At 39.7% G+C, this 25,590-nt stretch overlaps 1 protein-coding gene across 2 annotated transcripts in view; it reads right to left on the bottom strand.

The window, feature by feature from the left end:
* The window catches only part of LOC106790906, a 57,153-nt gene extending 32,294 nt beyond the window's left edge, over nucleotides 1–24,859 (bottom strand). The window contains exon 1 of one of the 2 annotated variants that reach the window (XM_014756163.1): nucleotides 24,814–24,859. In XM_014756163.1, coding sequence (XP_014611649.1) covers nucleotides 24,814–24,844 — 31 coding nt within the window. In that variant the 5' untranslated portion in view covers nucleotides 24,845–24,859. Of the gene's footprint in view, nucleotides 1–22,021; nucleotides 22,492–24,813 lie in introns of those variants that run through there. The other variant, XM_014756164.1, reaches the window with a different exon arrangement.
* Between the last annotated feature and the right edge of the window lie 731 nt (nucleotides 24,860–25,590).

A 25,590-nucleotide genomic window follows, 5' to 3' on the forward strand; every position in this document is an offset into this window, starting at 1 on the left:
TTAGTATTTTCTCTATTTTATCGGACAGAAAACTTGTATTTTTATTTTTATCCTATTATAATTACTAGTTTTGTTTTCTTCTTCTTCTTCTTCTTCTTATTATTATTATTATTATTTTAAAAAACATTGGTTACAAGATATTAAATTGAGTTGATCCGTTAAGGTCTGTCTCTCTTTTTTAAATCGAAAATTTCGAAACATTTGGCCGTTCGCGCAAGCTTCCATAAACGTTTGGACATAGGGGAAACGCGTGAACGAGAAGCTTAACGACCAACATGTCGTAACTTATATAACTTATGTAAAACGGATCAGACACAGGCGCCTTTTGAAGAAACGTCGTCAACAAGTTACATCATTATATCGACACCAGGATGGTCGTAGTTAATCGGCCGTTCGTCCGATTCGTGCGCGTACATACAATTACGCGTTACATGTTATATGTATTTATGTGACTATTACTTATCTTTCTTTTTTTCTTTCTCTTTCATTCGTTCTCATTGGAATCAAACTTTTGAGACTATATGTGCTCACGAATCATAAACTTCCTCCCCTTTCATTCCTTTTTGCCAATTCGTTTTTATCGTTTTAAGGAACGAAATAGAATAGAATCGCACGAGGTGACCGTTACTTTCATAGAAATGATCGAAATGGGAGTCGTAAAAAAAGCAATTTTCATTATCTTTGTTCGGAGAACGCTTAAACTAAGACGATTTTCTCGAAATATTTACCCCAGTGCTAGTTTCTATAATGTTTATATGATCGAATCATAATCATTGGAAATCATTGGGAACGGTTGGTTGAACGTATGAGATGATCTCACGGTCAACTCGCAATATTCTCTTGAAACTTGTTCGAGTCAACGATAAATACGTCAATGTCTCTCTCTTTCTCTCTCACTCTCTTTCTTTCTTTCTTTCTTTCTATTTCTCCTTTCTCTTTAGCCCTTTCGTAGGATGTAATCGTGAGAATCACGCGAAAGGTTCGCACGCACGTAGAAAACGTCGCGCGCGATCGGTTCTTTTCGGCCCACGCTTTTTCTCAATTTTTCTCCACGAACGAATCTCTAAATAAAAAGAAACAAACAGAAATAAAATCACTCATCTGTATTTGAGATCAAATCGTGAAACGAACGAAAGAAAGAAAGAGAAAGAGAATTCCGATTCGAGTAGAAAAAAAGTGTTCACAAAAAGAATGAAGAAGAAGAAAAAGAAACTAAATAAAAAGGAAAAAAAGATAGGTGTAAAAAGAGAAGATTCAAGGATGCAATATGCGGTCGAGCGTCAATGAGAAACAGGAGAGGAAGGAAACGCTATAAATGCTAAAGAGGGAAAGAGGAAAAAGGAAAATAACAAAAAAATGTGATATAGAGAGAGAGAGAGAGAGAGAGAGAAAGATGGAGAAGGAAAAGAGGTTCGCAACTCGACTGATCTGCGAGTTCGCAAAATCGAATAGCTTTACCGAAGAATCCTGTAACAGCAGGTCACGTACAAATTTACTACCACCGCATCCCACCGCCTCTATTTATTGGCCTCTTCCCCTACTCCTCCTCCTCCACCACCCCCACCACCTCTTTCCCCTCCTCCTCCTTCTACTCTTCCTACTCCACTGCCAGATCAAGTCTTCTCTCTTTCTCTTTCTTTCTTCCTTTCTTTTTGTCTCTATTTCTCTCTCTCTGTTTAACCCTTTCTCTTAGATTCTAGTTAGTGCACATATTGCAGTTATCGTAGATTCGTGAGATCCGTCCTAAAGCACGAATAATCCTCATTTAATCGATGTATTTCTCTCTCTGTCTCTGTCTCTCCTATTTCCTACTGAAAATACTAGCATTACGGTATAGAGAATATAGATATATATACACACTAGAAAACGTCCGCAACCACCACCACCACCACCAACAACAACACTACCAATACTTGTTCACCACAGGTACAACCACAAACACCGCTAGCAACCAGGAACGCTAAAGGACTATATAGGAAGGAAGGAAATCGCGGCAACGTGCTAAAGAGAACTCGCGAGCAATCCTAAAGGGTCAGGACGACCGTTCTGTACCTTGCACTTTTGCCGCACCGCGGAAACTTTGCCCTTCTCTCACCCTCTCTCTCTCTCTCTCTCACCCTCTCTCTTTCTCTTCCTCCCTCCATTTCCTCTCTGTCTGTTTCATACACATACACGCTCTCAATCCTTACGAGACCTGAACCTTTTCTCCTCCTCTTTATCTACCGACCATTTTATTTTTTTGTTGCTTCTTCTGTGATATCGCAACCAACCTTTTGTTTGAAACACACATATATTTTTTTCATATATCTTTTTATCTAGAGTGTCCTGTAAAATGTAATATGCAAAAAGCAAAAATGATAGAAAAATGTGAATAAAAATTCTATGACACTTTCTCATATTACACTCTGCAATTCTATATTCATGTATTAAATCTGTTAAGCAGGACATCGTATGTATATATATATATATATATATTTAGAATTAAATATAAACATAAAGGAGAACAAAAAAACTAGAGCACAAATTTCGATTCAGTCGATGTTATAGTTCGCGCGCGAGTAGATAATTATTATAACTTCGGTACTTAGTTACCGTAAAATAACAATAATTTATCTGGAAACCGGTTACGCGACTCGTCGCTATCTCTCTCTCTCTCTCTTTCTCTCTTCTTCTTTCCACATCTCGAATCGAGAAGAAACACCGAGAAGAGTGCACTCCTCGGCATTTCTTTCATGACTTGGAAGGAAGACGAGGATAAGGAGGAGAAGGAGAAAAAAGAGGTGAAGGAAAAGGAAGAGGAGGAGAAGGAGGATGAGGAGGAGGAGGAGGGGATGTACGAATCTTCTCGTTTTTGCACGGCTTAATTATTCATTATACCATATATTCTCTTTTTATTTTTTTCCATTTTCTGTCTCTTTCCTTTTAGTTCTTCTTCTTCTTCTTAAAAAAAAAAAGAAAGAAACGGTGAACGAGAGAGAGAAAGAGAGAGAGAGAGAGTGAAATAAAGAAGGTAAGAGCGAGAAAGAGATGGACAGGCGTAATTTTAAATCCGTACGCACGATCGTTCCCGTGGATCTCGACGTTTGCACGGTAGGAAATGCGGTAAAATGATACAGTATGGAGTCACGCACAGGAATACGACCGTGAACACACGATGGACGCTTAAATGGAAAAGAACGACATAACTGAACGAACACGCTCCTCTCTTCTATCTCTTTCTCACTCTCTCACTCTCTTCTTTGCTCGCGCATGAATTTAATCCACTTCTCGATTGATTTCCGATTATTCCTGCTGTTTATTCTTCTTCCTCTTCTTCTTCTTCTTCTTCTTCTTTTATCTATCTTTCTTTCTTTTATCTTTTTTTCTTTATCATTCTTTTCTATTTTTTATTCTGTTAGATTATTTCAAAGTAAAAGACTAGTCAGCATTTAGATTCGAAATACGTGAGGGTTAATGTTAACCCAAGCCATCATCATCAACGGTCAAAGTCTCATGGGAAGAATGTTATCTCTCTGTCTATTTCTCTCTTTCTTTCTTTCTTTCTCTTAATCTTCCCCCCTGCCTTCCCCCTCTCAACCTAATCGATCAATGATTATCCAATTCCAGAAAACGGACAACGATTACTTGTGCTCGTCGTAAATATCTTCTTCTCCTCCACACACCCCCCTCCTCTTCCCCACACTCCATCCCGCCACTCTATATTTCGTTCGTTCCTTTTTAATTTAATATTATTCCCAAAGGTATAATTTATTCTATCCCGTTCGTTTACCAATGCGCAACTATACTGCTACTATTACTACTACTACTACTACTACTATTACTATTAATGCTATTATTTTACTTGACTCTTTTTTTTTTCTTCTTCTTCTTCTTCTTCTTTTGTTTTCTCTTTATCTCGTTTAATATCGAATGCGTTTAAAATTTAGTAAGGTGTGTTAAACTCGCCAGGAGATCGAATCTGTCAGTGGTATATGACGTCTAAAATACGATATTATGAATAATTCAACGTGATTAACCGGTGATACCGATGCAAAGAATTTTCTCATCCCATTTATCCTTCTTTTTTCTCCCCCTCCCCCCCCCGCCCACCCTTTCTCTCGCGCCATTTTTCCTGGATCCTATTATTCCTTCCCTTTACTCCACTCCCCTCATCATCTCACTCTCTCGTTCTTTTTCTGTCTATATTTCTTCTTTTCTTTCTTTCTTTCTTTCTTTCTTTCTTTCTCTTCTAACTCGTGACGATCGATGCGATCATGATCTATTTAAAACGGAACGGTTAATCTCGCTTTTCTAACGTTGAAGACAAAGCGGAGAGGTACGCGATTAAATTCGAAAACAAAGTGGATAGGTAGGTAGGTAGGTAGGTAATAGTCACAGTAATTCTTAAAGGAAAAGTCGAATCTTTATCAGGCAATTTCTTCTCTTCAAGATTTATTTGTCTTCGGGCTTTTGCTCACCTCTCTCTCTCTGTGATTCTGATTTGTTCAGCTCACTCAATTCAACTCATCACTGCTTTTATCGATATTCGTTTCGTTTCCTTTCGTTTCGTTTCGTTCGTTCGAATCGGCCATCTTTACGCTCGTAGTACGTCGTTCGATTCGTCCTCGACTCGTGATGAGATCAAATTCAATATGTACTCGCTTTAAACTATCACTTCTTTTATTCTTTTTTTCTTTCCTTCAAAAATTATCTTCAACATATGTTCCGAGAAACGACACTTGCAGTTAATATTCTTTATCTTTTTTCTCTCTCTCTTTCTCTTTCTATCTAACTCCATCACTCTTTTCTGCATCCGCTTTTGTAATTAAACGCATAAAGGGCGGGACTAACTCGAAAACGCAATTCCGAGCCAGACTCGTCCCGTGAAACTCGATAATCGTTAAGAGAGAAAATGAAACGAATGAACGAGCGAACGAGCGAATGAACGAATGAACGAACGAAGACTGATATATCGAATAACGATCGAATAAGTGAAACAGAGAAAGAGGATAAATTAGATGATAGAAAGGGGAAAGATAAATAGTCAGGCAAGTATTATTATATACACACGCACATATCTATAATTGATATTAAACGTGTTAATTAATTGTCTCTACTTTATAAACTTTGTTCTACCTTTTTCCTTTGAAACGTTAAGTCATTGGATTAACGAGTTCTAGGAAAGTCCAAGAAGGCCCCCGGAGGTAGACATTTATCTGACAAAGGAAAATCAATATGTACGATTGGTTTAGCCTAGCCTAGCCTCTAAGTAGAAACGTACTGCAAGAATGAAAGAAAGAGAGAGAGAGAGAGAGAGAGAGAAACGTATAAATTAACTAGGAAAATTCTCTCCTCCTCTCTCTAATTCTCTCCCTCCCTCCCTCTCTCTCTCTCTCTCTTTTTGTCTCTCTGTTTCTCTGTCGAACTCGTCGTGCAATTGGCAGATTCAATTTATGTCGCACATAGATATTTACTTATGCGGCAAGTTACAGGAGCCCTTTCGCTTACCGCTTTCAAATCATCCGGTGGTACCCACCCAACGAGTTATGACACATGCGAACCGATCGATCCGAGGGTTAAAGCGATTATGAGAATGGCTCTCAGACTCTCCAATGGAAATTCCCTATGCTGACTGCTTTGGACGAGTTGGACGCGGCACGCTCCAATGCACGCATGCATGCATGCATGCACGCACACACACACACTCATTTGCTTGCTCACTCACTCATACGCATTAACGTAATACATAATACCGTATAAAAGATAGTTAGCAATCGTATAAAGACGGTCGTTGTCGACTTTGACGTTATCAACAAATCATCATCATCATCATTATGATCATCATGATCATCGTCATAGTGATCTTCGAACGAGACCACAACTCTGAGAATAGAAAGAAATATAAACTAAACAACGATCGAATATCTTTCCTCTGTGATTTGTTAATGAAAAGAAAAAAAAATCTAATAATTATATTAATCGAATAGAAGTTTAGAAGAAAGATAAAGAAATAAAATGTAAGGTGCCTCTTAACGAAAGTCTCGTTTTGAAAATGCAAAGAGTGCATCGAAGCGATCTTCGAGCCCGGAAACGGGCACAGAGAAAAGGAACACGCGTGTGTGTGTGCGTGTGTGTATAACTATACGTACATGTATGGATATGTGTATTACATGCCAGTAGAAGAGAGCTACACCGTTTCCCTCTGGGATCCTTTAACCACGAACACAAAGCACGCAAAAATAGAATTCTACCTTGGCGTTAGCCAAGAAAAGAGAACAACTCTCTCTTCTCTCTCTCTCTCTCTCTCTCTTTCTTTTCCCTCAGAAGCGTGAACCGTAGAGATATCGAGCCTCGAATTAGGAAGGATAACCACGTAGTAGTTGTAGTAGGTAGAAAAAAAGAAAGAAGGAGAGAGAGAGAGAGAAAGACAAACAGATAGAGAAAGAAGAATGAATCGAAAAAATTTCACGAAAATCACCGAACAGTTATACCAGAAAGAAAGAAAGAAGGAAGATAAAAATGGAGGACGCATCTCGAAGAGGGACCCCTTGATTAGCACGATCGTTCCCAATCAAATTTCACCTAATCATTACTCGAAAAAAAGAAAGAGAGAGAGAGAGAGAGAGATGCGTATTAACGCGTATATACCGGGTGTCCCATTTTCCTCTTCTCGTGTTATTCGCGAACAACAGTTATACACCGAAATGATAATTGTTTCAAGGGAGCTTGGTATCGTTCAAATTTGTCGATTGTAGAACAAGGACAAGGAATACATGGAATCGTAATGGCATCCGCGCTTAATAAGAACGAGAAAAAGAAAGAAAGAAAAAGAAAGATTCGTTTCTATTTTTCTCTCTTTCTTTCTCTCACTCATTCACTCTCTTTCTGGCGACACGCACGAACGAACGATCGATCAATCTGTCGATCGGTCGGTCGCGCACCGAAGCGAAAGAAGAACGAAGGCCGGTTGTGTTCACAATGTATATATAAGAGTATAAGGTTGGTACACTCGTTTCGAGTTGCGAGGAGCTCGCGATTGCGCAACTCCCTTGCGAAACGTTTGGCACTTTTTTAATATTCACGATGGAAAGTCGAGAAGGTGGTAGAGGTTTACGAACGAACGAACGGACGAACGGATGGATGGATGGATGGATGGATGGATGGGTGGGTGGATAGATGGATGGATGGATGGATGGATAGACGGATGGATGGATGGATGGATGGATGGATAGGTGGATGCTTGGTTACGACGATTTTACGGAGAAGAAGAAGTGAAAAAAACGAAGAGGCCTTTGTCTCTGGGTGCTTCCGTCACGAATGGAGATCGGATCTACACCGTGATTCGTGCTTTCGTTCGAATTTCATCGTACGTACCTACTACGTACCTACGTGCTCCGATAGAAATCGTCCGTTTGACATTTCTCTTTTTCCTATCTTTTTTCTTTTTTTTTTTTTTTCTTTTTTACCTCTCTTTTTTTCTCTGCCCCTACCCTCCGTTTCTCTTTACATACTCTTCTCTTTTTTACCCGATAAAATACGCGTATTTCTTCCTCTACTCCTTCCCCCTCCCCTCCCTATCCCACCCCACCCCAACCAACTCCGCGCATTTCGATAGATATATCACTAAGAGAAGAACATATCTACGAGGTGTTGATTCGTACACACACGCACACATCTCTCTCTCTCTCTCTCTCTCTCTCTCTCTCTCTCTCTCTCTCTCTCTCTCTCTCNTAAGAGAAGAACATATCTACGAGGTGTTGATTCGTACACACACGCACACATCTCTCTCTCTCTCTCTCTCTCTCTCTCTCTCTCTCTCTCTCTCTAATTCTTTTTTTCTTCTTTCTCTCACGTTGCAGATACATAACGATGAGAGAGTACCGATGGTGAATCAATGGAAAAAATAAAAACTCGATTTTCCAGAGTTTCTCTTTGATTGCGCTTCCGACCGTTCGATCTTTTCACACGCCATTGGAATCCACGATATGGCCGGTTAATACCAACCGTACGTACTATCCTCGAATATAGACGATGGTACGCGTTGTATACATATATACACATATACACAGTACTCACATACATATCTTGTTGCTATTTAAACGAAAAAGAAGATTTCGAATTTTAAAGCGTACACAAGTTCGATTAGATTTTGAACGACCGCGTGTAACTTTTGCTCGATGTTATAACTACGATAGAAATATCTTCGTTAAACCGTAATGAATTTGTCGTTCTAATCGTTCTACCAATTTCGCGAATGAAATTCTGCGGAACGTTCATTTTCGTCGTATTCTCTTTCTCTCTTTCTCTGTCCGTCTGTCTTTCTCTCTCTCTCTTTCTCTCTTGATGCGCATAATAATTCATACGAAATTAGCAAATTCGTTACTTGAGAATCCGATTTTAAACGATAAAACAAGAAGCTTATACACATATAATGAGAGACTACAACAAACGCGCTTGCATGATAAATATCAATCCTCGTGATCTAACGTCAGATTATGCAACGCAATATTCGCGATAGAAATGAGAAGAGCACTTTTAATCAACGCCAGAAATAATGATTATATCTAGGAAAAATTTCGCGAATCGGTGTAATCGATGAATTTCATTTGTTTTTCATCTTCACCCTTTTCTTTCTTTCTTTCCTTCTTTCCCCCTCTCTCTCTCTCTCTTTTTTTTTTTAAATAATCTCGCGACGATATGCTCTTTATCGGAATAGCACGAAAAAAAATAAAGGAAAAAAGAAAAAGTGAGAAAATCGATATCCCAAAGAGGATTTGTAAAATTATAAAAACCTTTTTCTCTCTCTGTCGATTAAAAATTGTATAAAAAGACGATTATATAGATCACTCCGTGATTTTTCCATTTCTTCGATTCTATAAAATTAAGAGACACTTATAACTTCTTTTTAATCGAGTACCTATTATATTAAGGAAAAAAAAAAGAAAGAAGAAGTAGAAAAATGGAAAGAATCAAATATAAAACGAATATAACACACACACACAACACACACGTAACGCGCGTTGTATATTATTTAATTCAACGTTCTCGTTTTCATATTTCCAACAGTGAATTTCGAAACACGAGTTATTCAGAATACATCGGAACCATATCCAACCTAAGAAAGAAGATATATTCTCGCCTCGATATTATTATCTATATAAAAACATTCTATCTTTCCCTACTAAGATAAGACTTTGAAAAAAGCAAATATCAAGTAGGCGAGTGTTATTCGCGGAAAAACAGATTCTACAATTTGACAACCTGTATCATCTTCTCGTCGTCACTCTCTCTCTCTCTCTCTCTCTCTCTCTCGGTTGAAAAAAGAAGTTTCTCATGCAAACGATGAAACTTCAAATCGATTGGAAAAAGAAATCGGAATAAAAAAAATATATATATATGTAGACATAAAAAAAAAAAAAGCGGAGTAAAGCTAGGACAGAGGTTTCATAGCGATCATCGTCCTGTATAAAACGCGAATCATTCGAAACCTAGCACGGATCATTGAATTGCAGATGACACATATATATGTATATTACGAGCAACAATTGAATTCATGTAAACCATTTCTTTTTCGTCCTACACCTACACTCGTATTTCTACTCTTACTGGTTCACGTTCACGTGACACTGTAAAGTACGACGGATCGGTGATTTACACGAATATACAGGGGGGAAAAAGAATAAACGAGATAATAAGATAATGACATAGTGTATCCGGAATTAAAGCGCTACCGAGTGATAAACCTTAACTCTTCACCTCATCCCCACCCCAATCCCCCTCTCTTACCACCTAATCTTTCGTGCTTTCTCTCTATGTATAACATAAACATAACTAAACGAAAATATAAAAAAATTCAACACTATAATTAATTGAAAAATACATTTCTCTATGTATAACATAAACGTGTAAGTAAACGATACGAAATTCTCAAAGGGGCAAAAAAAAAAATAAATCTGTTAACATTTTATCCGTATCCAACCATCCATTTCTCTATTTTCTTCTCTACGAAAAATCGATCAAATCGTATTACGCGTTAAATTCGATGGTCATCGATGAAAGACCGTTTTTTTCACAGAGATACGATTATAAATATAACTCTTTAGTTTATTTACCGAAAACACTCAACGATTCATAATTCTCGTATTAATACTATCTTCTCTACTATTCTGGAATTGATAAAAAGTAAAAAGAAAAAGAGAAACGAGATTACCCTTTTCTACGAAAGTAAGAGGCTAGAATTCTAATGTAACACTATTTTATATTATTGATACCCAACATGTATCTAAATAATCCTTAAAGTTGAAATCACTCTAAACAATCTATCTAAACAAAACTAAATACTCGAGAGAAATTGGAAATCGTGTATGATAGAATTTTCTCCTTCTCTCTCTCTCTCTCTCTCTCTCTCTCTCCCTCTCTCTCTCTCCCTCTCTCTCTCTCCCTCTTTCTCTTGCTGTGTAAACTCAAAGGATAGACAGCTGGTGTTACCGGTGGTATTTGGAGTTAATAAAATTATCGCACCGCGAACGATCTCCTAGCTACTCACCCTTAGGCCGCAAATCGTACGTTAAATTCTCGGGAGATTAACTTGGAGAGGGAGAGAGATAGATAGATAGAGAGAGAGTGAGTTTCGGGCGATCTTCTTGGGCGGGTTAGAATCGATGGAAGCTACACGCCAGTCTAGGAATTAGGACCGTCGGAAACCGTCAAGCCTGTAACTAATCAGGCCAGCTATTGCTCCATTTCCACGAAACCCACGTCCTCGTATATAAGCACGGACTTGCACGTATATTATGTGTATTATGTGTACTATGCGCTAGTCTATCTATATATCTAAATACATATACATATACATATATATATATATATATATATATGCACACATATATCTATACGTATGCTAGCTATGGTATGTATGTATGTATATATGGATAGATGTAGGTATGTATATATGTAGGTTATCCACTGGATCTCAGCAATTCTGTGAGCAAGAGGAGGAGGAGAAGGAAGAAGGGGCAGGGAGAGGGGGAGGAGGAGGAGGAGGTATGCGAGCGACATCAAACGCGACCTCCAAAAAGGACCACGGAACACTAGCTCGACGTTCGAAGCTAAATCCATATTATTAGAAAGTTCGATGAATATCCCCTATACATCCCTTACTAGCCCCCGCTCCCTCCCCCCACCGACCTCCTCCTCGTCACACTACATCATCATTCTAATTCTTTCGTGTTGCAAGAAAATTTGATTGACTCTTTTAACGTGTTAAAAATTGTCGTATAAGTTGAACGTAAGAAAAGATAAACGCGGATTTATAGTAAATACTAATTGAATTTTTTGAATTTGAACGGTGTGTTATTTATTGTCGTCGCGTTGTTATGTCAAATGATATTGATTTTTGAAATATTTAAAAATTAAACGTCCAGAATTTTAATTCAATTTTGATAATCTATTAGTTGTGATCGAGAAATTGATTTCAAAACGGACACGTACAACATACGGTATGAAAGGTGCAACGAATAAAATAAACGAGGTGAATATGATTTCGTCGAGACGGTGAAAAATTGATCTAAAACTTTTGAAGAATAAAAATAAATGAAAGAGAAAAAGAAAGAAAAAGAAAGAATGAGAGAGGAAGCTTACAAATCGCGACTCGTCGGCGCACCCTAAGCGCGTCATTTTTTGTCGACGGAATTACGAGGGCTCGAATTTAATGAAAATTTAAACAGGTGCGTCCTCGAAGGACCTGTGCAGCACGTCGTTCCTACGTGAATAAGTGCATGCGTAAGTAAGTGAGTGAGTGAGTGAGTGAGTGAATGCTTGCGTGCATGCATGCGTGCGTGCGTGCGTGCGTGTTTTCTACGTACGTGAATATATAAAGTTCCCGCTGACGTCACCCAAAAAGGGAGGACCGAGTTCTCTTTCACCCTTATTTCTCTTCAAACCCCATGAAAAAGATACCGGATGATTTCACGAGGCGCCGCAGCGACTCTCAGGACTTCCTATTACGTATATACTAAATACTATATACTACATTACTATTTTCGGCATAAGTCCTTTCGAGTCACGCTCGTATTTAAAAACTCGTCGGGAAAGAAAACAGAAATATTGTTATATTACACTACCAGCCAAAAGTTTCAACAATCATTTGCTGATTTTTTTTATAAAAATCTAATGCACAGATCAATGTTTCAATGATCAACCAAAGTTGAATTATCTTTTAAATAATTTCACCGCTTTTTTTCTTATGTCTATAATGTTCTAGTATAGTTTATATATTCGGTTTAGAACAATGCATACAGGAATGGACTCTCCCATTGGGTAATCTTTGGCAAGAAAAACTAATTATCATTATGGACAGAATACGATCAGTATGTCATTAAAATTAAAGACATGGTTTTTCCTCTCCTTTTTCTTTTCTTTTTTTTTTTAACAAAAAGACAATTTGAACAAAAATACTCTCGTCCCTTGATACAAAAAAAAAAAAGAAAAAAAGAACAAGAAATAAAAAATATAACACACCTATTTATTACTCGTAAGTTTAACGTTAACATACATATAAATCTACCTCGATTGATTTTAAATGTATTTCGTTTGTTCTTATAAATATCCTATTTCTTCGAATCCACGTAACGTTCTCAAACTTTTGATCGGTAGTGTATAAAGGTTGTCGAATACAAGAATATACACCAAGGATGAAAAACTTTCGACATCCTGTATACATATCTTTCCTTCTTCCTTCTTCTCGTTATACACGATGATTATCCATATACGTATATACATATATGTATATACGTGAGTTTATTATTTGAAACGTAAATGATGATTCACGCTTAACGATACTAGTCGTACACTTCCTTCCTATCTCATTTTAAACATTTCAAAGATAATATCCTGGGAATTTGGCCTGCTCATTTCCTATCTTCTTCCGAACTATAAAAAAAAGCCTCCCTCTCTCTTTTTCGATCATTCTTTCTCGTTTCAACGACGACGACGATGATGATGATGATGATGATGATGATGATGATGATGATATTATAAGTAACCGTTTCACCGATCGAAATCTGATATCGAAGAACGAACGGATGTACGGGGTATTTAAATACGACTTTAAATTTATTATCGCCAAGAAAAAAAGAGAGAGAGAGAGAGAGGGAAACAGAGAAGAAGTAGAAGAAGAAGAAGAAGAAGAGAAAATGATGAAAAGCACCTATGATTATAGCGTACACACGAGAAGCTAGCCATTTTATTGATCGGCCGAACAAGCGCGGAAAAAAAATTGGCTCGAATTACGTAACGTGGTTGTCGATATCGCCACGGCCTTCCCCCCTCTCTCTCTATCTCTCTCTTTTACTTTTACACTCCTGGTCTCTTTATCTCTCTCTCTCTCTCTCTCTCTCTCTATATATATATATATATATATATATATATATATATATATCACTCCATCTATCTTCCTTGATAAAGGAATAAATGAGAAAGCGAGAATTCGAAAGGCAAGACTCGTGATTCCGATCCTCCACCATATAACGATCCTCAATTTAAACAACGAGATAGCTTCATCAGTTTCGATGAAGAAAACTTAACACCTGCCAACACAGCTTAACAACTCCAAGAGAAATAAAGAAAGAAAAGCGAAAGATAGAAAAAGAAAGAAAGAGAAAGAGAACATTAATTATATTCAAGATTAATGAATTAATTATGAACGTTCTATATAACGAAGAAATCCAAACAAGAAATAAAAATCATATTAGGTATTATTATGGCGTAAAGGATAAACAAACGCGCGTATAAGACATTACTATATCAATTTCGAAAGTGTGAAAAGATTGACGAGGACATGAAAGATGGGGAGGATTAAATTCGCACGAAATCTTTCATCTTTTGAGCAGATCGAATAATTGAAAGGATGAGAAGGAGAAGGAGAAGGAGGAGGAGGAGGAGAAGGAGGAGGAGGAGGAGAAGGAGGAGGAGGATGGATATATAAAAAAGCTTGTGAATAGGAAAAAGACACTTTTCTTCGTATTAACGCGATCGTCCTACCAGCATGATGATCTTTTTCATGTGATCGGTGGTGATGGTAATGGTGGTGGTATAGTACTCGTACACGCGCGTTAGGGCGTAAGGTGTTCCTTTCTCGTAACAATCCCACGGGGGGGAAAAAGGTACCGTAGGGTTAACCCCCACCTTTCTTTCCCTCCCTCCCTTTTTTTCTTTCTTTTTTTTTTCCTCCATTTAAAACTATCTTTCTCCCTCTCCGACGTAGTAGAACGTGCGAGGAGGCGGCCCCGCGAAGGAGGAACCAGGAAGGCCGGCTGCTACTTTCAAAGATGCGACGAGAACGAACGAACCAGAAGGAGGAGGAGGAAGAGGAGGAGGAGGTAGAGGAAGAAGAAGAAGAAGAAGAAGAAGAAGAAGAAGAAGACGAGGACGAGGACGTTTTCACCGTAGCATCTGCCAGTAGTTGCTTATGTTGCTCTCTGCTACACAGCTGCCAAATAACACGACCGTCGGAACCTTCCTTCCTTCTTCTTCTTCTTCTACTACTACTACTACTACTACTTTATCTACCTATCTCTTTCTCTCTTTTTCTCGCTCTCTTGCACTCTGGTTGGCCAACTCTTACCCCTCCTTCCTCTCTCTCTCTCGATCTTTCTTCATTATTTCCACGGCTCGGCCCTATCCTTTATACTCGAAGGCCCCGATTCCTCTCCACCCCTCCTTTGTGTTAAAATCGACAAGCTGCCAAGAGAGAGAGAAAAAGAGAGAGAGAGAGAGTAGGCTCGACATCGCGTATTTTCTTTTTAAACGATATGCACGTATCTCTGTGCATAGCACGAGAAAGAGAGAATGTACTCTGTTCCTTGTTCCAAGATTATCGTGTGAGTTTACATGTAAAGTATAAGTTATGTATATATATATATATATATATGAATGTGTGTGTGTTCTACACGATGAGAGACGTTGGTTACACACGGTGGCGGTAAAAGGAGAGACTCTCTCTCACCCAGTCAGCAGCGCTCGTGCCCCGGGATAACAAAAGAGAGACTTTGAAGGCCCGCTTTTATGAGATCGCTTCTTTCTCTCTTTCACTCAATTTTTCTCTTTCTCTCTCTCTCTCTCTCTCTCTCTCTTACTCTTACTCTTACTCTTCGACTCCTTATTCCACCGTCTGTAGGACCGTAGATATCATAGTGGTCGCTTTTTATTCCATGATTCAGCTACCTTCTCTGCCCCCCTCCCTCCTACCTCTTGTTCTTGTCTTCTTTTTCCTCCCCTTTCCATCCATCCATCCATCCATCCTTCCTTCCTTCCTTTTGAATGGCGCCACCACCTCCACCACCACTTCTACTTCTACTTCTTCTTCTTCTTCATCTTCTTCTAGGATCATTCTCCTCCGCTCGTTTAGGTATATCCGTGTCGTGGCCTAAGCTTTATCCCACTGAGACCCCGCCTTGCTGATGCTAGCTAGCTAACCAACCAGCTACGGTGATGGTGATGGTGATGGTGGTGGTGGTTGTGTGTTATTGCACGCGAGCCAAGGAGAGAGTTATCCTTGCTAATCGGCCGTGCGTGTTATATACGCCCTCGAAATCAACCGTTTAATCGGATAACCGCGCGTGCATCTCAACAAGCTAAACTACTACTACTACCACTACTAATACTACTACTACTAATAGTAATACTACTCGATGGTGGCAGATAATCTAAGAAGAGATGAGGCTTAGCTTAGCGCTACCGTTACAGTAAATACTTCAAATATTTCCCGATAATGAGGTAAGAAGAGTAGAAGGGGACAAGGGGGAGGGGGGGGGGCAATGGGCAGGGGCTGGCTATTTAAACGATCGATATAAGAAACGATGCTATAATTGAAAATACGTGTATCGCCATCCGTACTTTTACCCTTGCTTAAGCAATTATATAAACGTTCACATAGATATACTTTTTCTTCGATTAATTCGTCGAATTTAATCGAATTCTATTGAATTCAATTGAATTAACGCAGAAAATAACCTTTCTTTACCTCCACTTCTCTTCCTCCTCCTCCTCCTCCTCCTCATCCCAATTCGTTTCATCGAATTTCTTATGCTACATTTATTTCTTTTTTTTTTATATCTTTTTTTTGTACTATATTATATAATAAAATTAAAGAAAAAAAAAAAAAAGAATATTCGTATGGGAATGCACATTTACGTATATGTAAGTGGGTAAAATATATCTTTTGGCGAATTCACGTAAAGAAGTAGTAGAGGATGACGGTCTGAGCAACGGACTTCCTAACGGAGTCTACGGTTCTCTCTCTCTTTCTCTCTTTCTCTTTCTCTCTTTCTCTTTCTCTCTATCTTAGCGAGTAAAGTCACGAAAAGAAAAGAGAAAGAAGAGATATAGATCGATAGTTACGGTGCTCTAGGCAGGAAGACGAGACGACGCGAGGAGAAAGGAAAAAAAGGGAGGGGGGTGCCCCCGAACGGGGGTAGGGTTAGGCGGAGAAAGGGATAGGAAAGGGACGGGAAAAAGGTCGGAAAAAGGACGGAAACGGTGAACGCGCTTCGCAGCATGCTTTCTACCGTCTTTTAAGCGCCATTGTTACCACCACCGAGTAGAGGACTGGCCGACAGCTGTGCACACAGCTCGAAAGATCTGCCACGCACGTTGATATCTCTCTATATCGCGATGCAAGCACTGATGGGGGGAAAGGGGGAATGGGGAGGGAGGTCGGGGAAATGCATCGGAGGATCTCTTCTCTTCTCTTCAAACGAGACGTGGCACGAAATCTAATAGAGATAGATAGATAGACAGATAGATAGAGATGGATATTGAAAGAGAGAAAGAGAGAGGAGGGGGAGGAGGAGAGGTAGAGAAGGCAGTTCGCGTAATTAGTTGATCGACGCAATTAGTCGGCTGCTAATTCGATTGATTCTCGAACGAGAATAAGATACGTAACTGTATCCTGGTGTGTATATAAGTGGTATATACCATTGATAGCCTTGAAAGATAAATGAGCTTGCAGGTACCGAAACAACCAATCGATCTTCCCTCTGGACTTCCCTTTCAATGAACATCCTTGACGCACAGTGGACGGTCGGTCAGTCAGTCAGTCAGTCAGTCAGTCAGTCAGTCAGTCAGTTAGTTAGTCAGTCAATGCCGAGCAAAGTCCGTCCATCCGTCCGTCCGTCCCATTTACCGTGCGACAAACGGATGATAAATGACACCCTCCAAAGCCGTTTATAGACCTTTACGGTATAACGCAGTTCCAACACAAACAATTCGCAATGGCGCGAACATCGTGCGTTCGTCCAAACGTTCTTGTTGCGCCCGTACCCCTCCCCCTATCTGTTCGTTCGTTCGTTCGTTCGTCCATCCGTTCATTCGTTCATCCGTCCACCTACCTGTTGCTTAATCTCGAAAACAGATTCCCTCTTTCTCTCTCTCTCTTTCTCTCTCTTTATCTCTCTACTGTATAAAAATAAAAAAGAGCAATTTTCAAAGAATTTTCACGGAGAAAATTCATTATCGAAAAAATAGGATGATGGGGTTGGGTGTAGGAAGAGAAGAAAAAGAACGAAATACTAATAATATATATATACACCATAAAGTGGAACAACGAAGTTCTCGCAGTGAACGCGTCTCAAAGTGGAAACCTTACTGGACGAGTAGTACCTATATATATTGCTTCTCTACCAACCAACCGGACTATTTTTTCAACGGTGTAGTACGAGAGCGTGCGAAGCGTGCGCGCGTTCGCACAACCAATTCTCTTCTCTTCTCTCTCTCTCTCTTTTTCTACGGTAGTCGAGTGAGCGACCACCTGAACGCGAAGGATAAAGAGAGAGAGAGAGAGAGAGGGAAAGAGAGGGAAAGAACACACTGTGAACCTCCTTCAGCTTTTTTAAACGACAGCATCGTGCCCGTTGGACCAGAACGTGCTATATCAGAAGGCCGGATCGCCTTTTGAAAGAAAGAGAGAGAGGGAGGGAGGGAGAGAGGGAGAAAGAGAGAGTATAGCAGGCTTTTCCAACGTCTCCTGCGAGAGGGATCTCCCGAGATTCTCGCCGATCGCGCGCGGTGGCTGTATTACGTTACTCCGAGCATAAATTTTCAACTCCGGATCAGGACCTTTCTTCTCCCTCTCTCTCTCTCTCTCTCTCTCTTACACACACACACACGCTCTCCTGACTGTTATACTCTCTCAAGCGCGTTCTAATTACGACCTCCTTATAAAAGATTAAAACGATTTGCACAAAAATAAACTGAGAGAGAGAGAGAGAGAGAGAGAGAAAATATAAAAAAAGAAGAATAAGATAAAAAGGAAAAATAAAAAATGAATCGAAAGAAAATTTTTAAACAAGGAACGAAATGGAAAGAAAAAAAAAAGAGAAAGAAAGAAATTAAACCTACGACGACGACGATGAGAAAATGTTTAACGCTCCGGAAAATTATAAGAACTACTATGGGGGGGGAGAAAAAAATAAAAGATTCGTCGTGATCTGGGAAGGATCTAACTCTCCTCCGGCCACCTTGTTCTTCCTTCCGTTTCTAATCCTTGAGGATGTATGCTTAAATGGGACGATGGAAGTGACGGTAGAAGCATGGTGATGAGGGATGAAGAGGAGGGACAAGGAGAGGGGTAAACAGGCGGCGTAGGGCTGCTCGCATTCGTGTTGTTCGGGGTCCCTACCGATCGCGGTAGACATCTGCTCGGATTATTTTTTCCTTTTTCCTTAACATCCTTTGGGTTCCCTTCCGGTGCACACCCGTCGTCGTCGTCTTCCTCTACTACTTCCTCCTCCTCCTCCTCCTCCTCGTCGTCGTCGTAGTCTCTCTACGAAAGTGGATCTTCCTCTAGAAGCCTAATTTTGAGGGACGTAGTGCACTCTCACACTATTCCTCTCTCTGTCTCTCACTTTGTCTCTTTTCATTCGCTGGCTTATTTCTAGCATCGATACGTGCCACATACGCGTCCAACCACTCACTTACTCCTCGGCCAAATACTACCTCTACTACTACCTACGACTTAAATTTTTTTATATTTTCTCAACGCGAATTCATTTCCATCGGTGAAAACAGTTTAGCTTGATTTGTCTTTTAAAATGGAGGGGTCAACGCGTGCAAATAAGATATAAATGAGATTGACGGAAATTTCTTATAGATCATTTCTCGGGAGAATATACTATTAAATAGGGTAGGCTACGGTTATAGCTCGCGGTAACGTAATTAGTTATTAGATCGGTATATTCTCTCTCTCTCACTCTCTCTCTATTCTACTAGGAAGATATCCACATCCAATCTCCAAATATCATCACTTGATCATATCTCTTCTTCGTTATCGAATAAATCGAGCTTTCTTTGATTGATTCCATTTCCTAAATACCAAAATGCACGATGTATATTTGCCCATTGTATGTTAACCCTTTAACCCACTCTTATATCGAGTTTGACTCGACATTATGCAAAACACACACAATTTCTATAAAATAATTTAATACGTGTAAGAGAGTTAAAAAATTAAGGATTGCACAAAGGGTTGAGATAAAAATAGATTTGGAAAAAAAGTCCGGTGGAATATATCGTAGCGCGAGATCGATTTGAAATCGAAAACTGAAATCGAAAACTGAAATCGAAATGCACGCGACAGATGGGATATCGAACGGGGAAAGATACTGGTCGCGTAAAGGTCAAACGACGGGATTGCCGGTCTCGCAGCCGGCAACAAAAGTCACGCCATTTCCTCGATGACGTACGAGCGGCAGCATGAGAGACGACGAGACGAATGATGCGTCTCTACGTGGTGCACACACGCACGCGCACACGAGCAACAAGAAAGAAAGAGAGAGAGAGAGAGAGAGAGAAAATGAAAACGAGACTTGCAGCACACGCCTACGTAACACGACGAACACCACACGTTTCGTGAAAAAGGATAGAAGGACACCCACGCGTCTATCTTCTTTGGCTGGGAGTGAGTGTATGCGTGTGTGTATATACGCCTTAGTTGTTATCATCGTGTGCGGGTGCGGGTGCGTGTATATCCAACTCGAAAGAGATCCTAAACGCCCACTTGGGCCATCCTCGTTGACTCCCTTCGTCTAAAGAAACTGCGTCGTTCACGCCGATGTAAACCAAAGTAACTTCGTCGTGAAGAATATTAAATCGGTGACAGATACATACAACGAACAACGATTCAAGTTTAAAGGAAAACTTATTTTACGAGAAAATTTCTCCATTGACCGACAAGTTAACGTTATTATTCTTTTGTATTAGGATTACGGTGGAAAAAGAAAGAATTTAGAAAAAAAGAAGAAGAAAAAAGAAGTCAAGAAATAAAGCAAACAAAGAAAAATATATTACTTTCCTATTGAAATTTTCCGGAAAAATAATGTGGAGACACGAAAGGTTTCCACAACTACCAACTACCACCACCACTACTACTATTACTACTAAACTACTTTGAAGATTTATAGGTTGCTTCAGGGTTTGTTCGCTCCTCTAGAAAGTGTCTTTCACCGCGAAACTGGACGTCGTAACCTCGGATATTGAATCCTCGAACAGCGACGAAGCCGATGGCGATTGGACGTTACTGTCGGTTCACGTGGAGCCCGCCAGCAAATTTAAACGATCGATCAGATCGCAAAGTAGATGACGCGTATCCACAAGCCTAGCCAACGTGTAATACGTTACAATATGTAACATAGAGATATATATAAGTAAATATATACATATATACATATGTAGATATATTTAAATACGTAGCCTAGATTCGATTGTTTTCCTTTCGAGGAGGCCTAAAAAACAAGGCTAAGAAGAAGAAGATTGTAACCGAAGAGAAGAAGAACAAAAAAACAAAAAAAAAAAAAAATACACCGCCGAGAAGGCGTTGCTAACTTTTTTATAGGTATTTTTTAATCACCCCTATATTTTAGTCCCTCCCCCTTTCCCTCTACTTTCTTCTTCTTCTTCTTCTTTCCCCACAATTCGAGTTGAAACTTCGATCCTTAAGTTTTTTAATTCCGAAGTTCGTGCGTGACCTCGGTAGAGTGAGCACGCGGGAGAGCACAAAAGAGAGAGAAAGAGAGAAAGAGAGAGAGAGAAAGAGAATAGGATACGTTCACGGAAGTCGAGTCGAGTCGTTCGTGACATCAAACGAAAGTTACACGGCATCGAGAGAAACGAAAATCGCAGCTCGTTACCTTATACGCGAGACCGCGGATCGTCGCAAATTCAGCCGCGGTAACATTTATTTATAGTGTCCGATGAGTAACACGTGTACCGTCTTTTCAATAGCCCGCAAAATCTGCCTCGGTCTCGAAGTTTTCCTCTAACGCCAATATAGATACGTTCCCCACAGGATAGCCATTAAAAAAGAAAAAGAAAGAGAAAGAGAATAAAACAAAAATATATTGCAATACTTTGGACTTACGTCGTTGACTAGCTGATAAGTATATACAATGAATTTCGTCGTAGCTTTCTATTATCGGTTGCTAGTGACTTTCGTGCGCAGTTAAATTAAACTTCGTAGTTTATACTCTAGACGTAAAATTGGATTTAACTTAATTAATAATAATAACAAATAAATTTTCGAACGATTCTTCTTTTTTTTTTTTTTTCTTTGTATCTGTGATCCAATTCTAATCGTAAGAATAAAACTTGAAAGAGGTTTACGGTTTTATCTTTCTGTTTTAGTGTTTGTTTTTCTTAAAAAAAAAAAAAAAGCTAATGTGTGTACTTATGTACGCATATAAGAAGTTATACTTCTTCTTTAGCGTACCAAAACGAATATAACCTCGAAAATAATTTCAATTTGCCCGCGCCTCGCGTAAATATCGACAACTTCGTGGTGTTGATTTTTCCGTTCGCATTTAACTTCACTTTCCAAAACGCGCGCCAAAAGAAAAGTATAACTTCAATAAAAATACAAGAAATAAATGAATAATCGAGATGATATTATTAGATTAACCGATCGGAAATAATGCGTTTGTCGCAAAGAATAACGCCTCCTCTCTCTCTCTCTTCCTCTCTCTCTCTCTTCCTCTCTCTCTTTCTCTCTCACCTCTTTCCTCTTTGGCCATTCTCCGTTCCGGCGATTCCGTAACGGGCCTCTGCCGGTCGTAAAGCACGCCAAGTGCGTCGATAATTCCGTTGCCGTGCGAAAGAAAGGACGAGGATACCTGGTCAGCTTGGACATAGCCCTTGCCCCCTTTCCCTCTCTTCCAATCCCCGTCTTCTCTCCCCTTCCTTCTACCTGTCTCTCACTCTGTCTTTCAAAACTCGCTAATGGCGGCACCTGAATGAAACTTTCGACGACGACGAACGTGCCTCGACGGAACTCTCGAATGTTGACGTTGTTAACAAGCTCTAGCTAGCTAGCTCTAGCTAGCTCTCTTTTTTAGCTAACTTTTCTTACTTTTCTTCTCGTTTTTTTCCCCTTAATTTTTACATATGTTATAGGAGGAGGGAGTAAAAAAAGAAGAAATATCGTATGGAACGATTTTCAAGAAATTATTCCATCAATACGACGCACTCTCTCTTGGTCTTCTTCTTCTTCCTCTTCTTCTAAAGTAAACACACACGCAAAATAATGAAAAAAAAAGGATAGAATGGAAAACTTTGTCTGGTAACTAAATAATTTGCCGAATGGGGCACAGCGCGTTGTTTCTTTCCCCGTTTGTATTTCTAAATAAAGTCTAATAAACGTTGTAGTAGCAACAACAATTTTTCGAGAATGTAAATAAAAAGTTGGTTAATTAAAAAAATTCGTAGGTGTATGTATATCGAGAAGAAACGAGAGAAATAGAAAAATATGAGCCGCGAAACCCCGTTGGCGGTAATAATTTAATCCGGGAGGAAGCACGTGAATGTGGCCGTAGGAAAGGTTCGTGCGCACTTTCACGCAGCCGAGCCGGTTGAGAACCACTGTAGGAGCGCTCTGTTGCGTCGCAGCAACTCGCCGGCCTGGCGGCGGCTGCTTTGCTGCTCCCTACGTCAGAGAAAAACACGCATACACGCACGTATATATACACAAATATATATACGCATATATACACGTATATATATATATATATATATATATATATACACACATTTGTACACATACACAAACTTTCCTTAAGCTTCCACGAACGCACACTACGAGAGTCTACGAGTATCTAGTCTCTTAGAGTCATGTGTAGTAAGTAAGAACCATATTATGAAACGCGCACGCGCATGTTGTGTTTGTGTGTGCGCGCGCGACACGCTGTTACGACGTGCAGCGTCGGCGTCGTTCGAGGAAGAAGAGCAGAAAAGACGGATAGCAGTCAACGTCAACGTCATCGTCATCCTCGTCTTCTTCGTCGTTGGTTGTTGTTGTTCTTGTTGTTTATCCGTTGTATCGTTTCAAATTTTGCTTGCTCGTGAAGATTATATACATTTATTATACGCACACGCCCTTGAGCGAAATTATATTCCGAATCGGAGAAAGACGAAGAGGAAAATAAAGGGGGAGGGGAAAAAGGGAAATGGTTGTGGTGGTGGTAATAGTTTGGTGGTGGTGGTATCTAAGGGAAGAAGAGACACATTCCTTCTATTACTACGTTTCTTCTTATTTTCGTTTTCTTTTCATTTTCATTTGGATAATATTGTATTATATTATATCATTCGAATACCAAACCACCCACCCTCCCCCACCATCTAATTTCCGTAAAACAATATTTTTATTAACTTTCAGCACTCTCTAATATATCTATCATTTATTTTATTTTTTCTTTCTATTCCTATACAAAGTAAGTAAATACTACGATAATATTTTATTTTATTTTACAATAGAGGAAATACGGTAATAAACGCGAGAGGATTACGAAGAATATATGAAATAAAATGGATAATAACTTAGCGGGAGAAATACAAACGTCAGCTGACTCACCCTAAGCGCGTAGGAAAAGAAGAAGAGGATAAATACCGCGCGTTAAAATTACGCACGTGAGAATCCTTCGCACATATATATACAATATATCATTTTCTGTCGATCATTTTAACGTGAACGACAATGAATATTAAAAGAACGGAATTTTACAACGTCCAACGCGAACAATTTTTGCGGCATCGTATTACATAACTCAATGAGAAGATAGAAAAAAAAAAAAAAGGAGAGAGAAAAATAAAATGAGAGGAAAAGAGGAGAAGAGAAGAAGAAGCAAAGAGAGAGAGAGAGAGAGAGAGAGAGAGAGAGAAAGAGAGAGAGAGAAAGAGAGAGAGAGGGAAACATTTCGAGACGTAGAAAATACGACGCAAACTCAAACCGAGCGAGAGAAACAACACGCGCTGCTGATGTTCCCAAACGATAATCTCGAATTATCGTAAGAGGAGGAAAGAGATGATTCGAGATATCGCCCGCCACTTTCGAATCGGATGGATTCGAGGAACGCCGATGGGTCCCGAGGCTCTCTCCTCTCTCTCTCACACTCTTCTTCATTTTTCCCCTGCGTGTGCCACGGGTTGTGAACACGCGCGCAAACTCACGCTTCGCGTTACGTAATCCCGATAAAGCAAAATCGTTTGACGCGAGGTTGCGACGCGAAATTCAGTCCTGCTTTTTTTTTTTCTTTTTAGCGAGTAAACAACCAATGAAACAACGCAAGGCAAGGCTAAGCTACCAAACGAATTCTTTTTTAACGAAGAAAAGAATGAATTTGAAAGAACGAAAGAGAGAAGGAAAAGAACAAAATAAATGATACGAAGGATTGCGGTAAACGGTTTCTCACGCAACCTTCCGAACGCGAGTTCGACCTCTCTCTCTCTCTCTTCCATTTCTCTCTTCATTCGAAAATACGATCCCGTTTTATTATCGCACGAGCGAACGAATACCTCGACGTTCATCGACGATTTTGCACTCCATACGACGAACGACGACACGACACGACGTTTCGTGTGCTTATGTGGTGTGTTAACACGCACACGCACACACTTACGTAACACGCAGCACAGGCATATACAAACATACAAATACAGATACAGAGGACACAGGCACAGACACAGAGAAACGCACAACACACGTCGACCTACCAACTACCTTCTTCTCCCTGTGCCCCCCTCTCCCTCTCACAGTCTCTCTTTCCGTCTCTCTCGCTCTCCCTCTCTTTCGCTCTTTCTCGTGACGTTTCGACGAGCTTACTACGCGTTACACGAACGGTAAAGGAGCCCGTTCGCGATCGATAATACCGGGTGACCACTTCGAGCACGTGTCAGCTCGCGAACCGGTCGAAAGAAACGAAGAAGAGAATCTACTATAGAGTATTTGTTCTGTTAACTATTTCCTTTTCAATATCTTGTTCACGTGTTATCATCGAGAAATGACGCCAGTAACGATGCTATCATTTTCAAGGAAACAAGAAGAAGAAAAGAAGAAAAAACAAAAAAAACATAGACAAATCCTGATAACGCGAGAACCATCGCGACGCGACACGACGCGACTTACTATTCGATTAAGTACGCGAAAATTCTCTTTTAAACGAGTTACATACACACACATCTCACAAAAACTGAGATTTTATCGACATAAATTATTTTCATCTCGAGCGTAAGTAAGATCGATTCGATCGATTACAACTTGGGCCTTTGCCGTGATCGTAAATATAATATAAA

Source organism: Polistes canadensis, unplaced genomic scaffold (assembly GCF_001313835.1).
Source record: "Polistes canadensis isolate GaletaPanama2010 unplaced genomic scaffold, ASM131383v1 scaffold_268, whole genome shotgun sequence".
In the NCBI taxonomy this organism is placed as follows: domain Eukaryota; kingdom Metazoa; phylum Arthropoda; class Insecta; order Hymenoptera; family Vespidae; genus Polistes; species Polistes canadensis.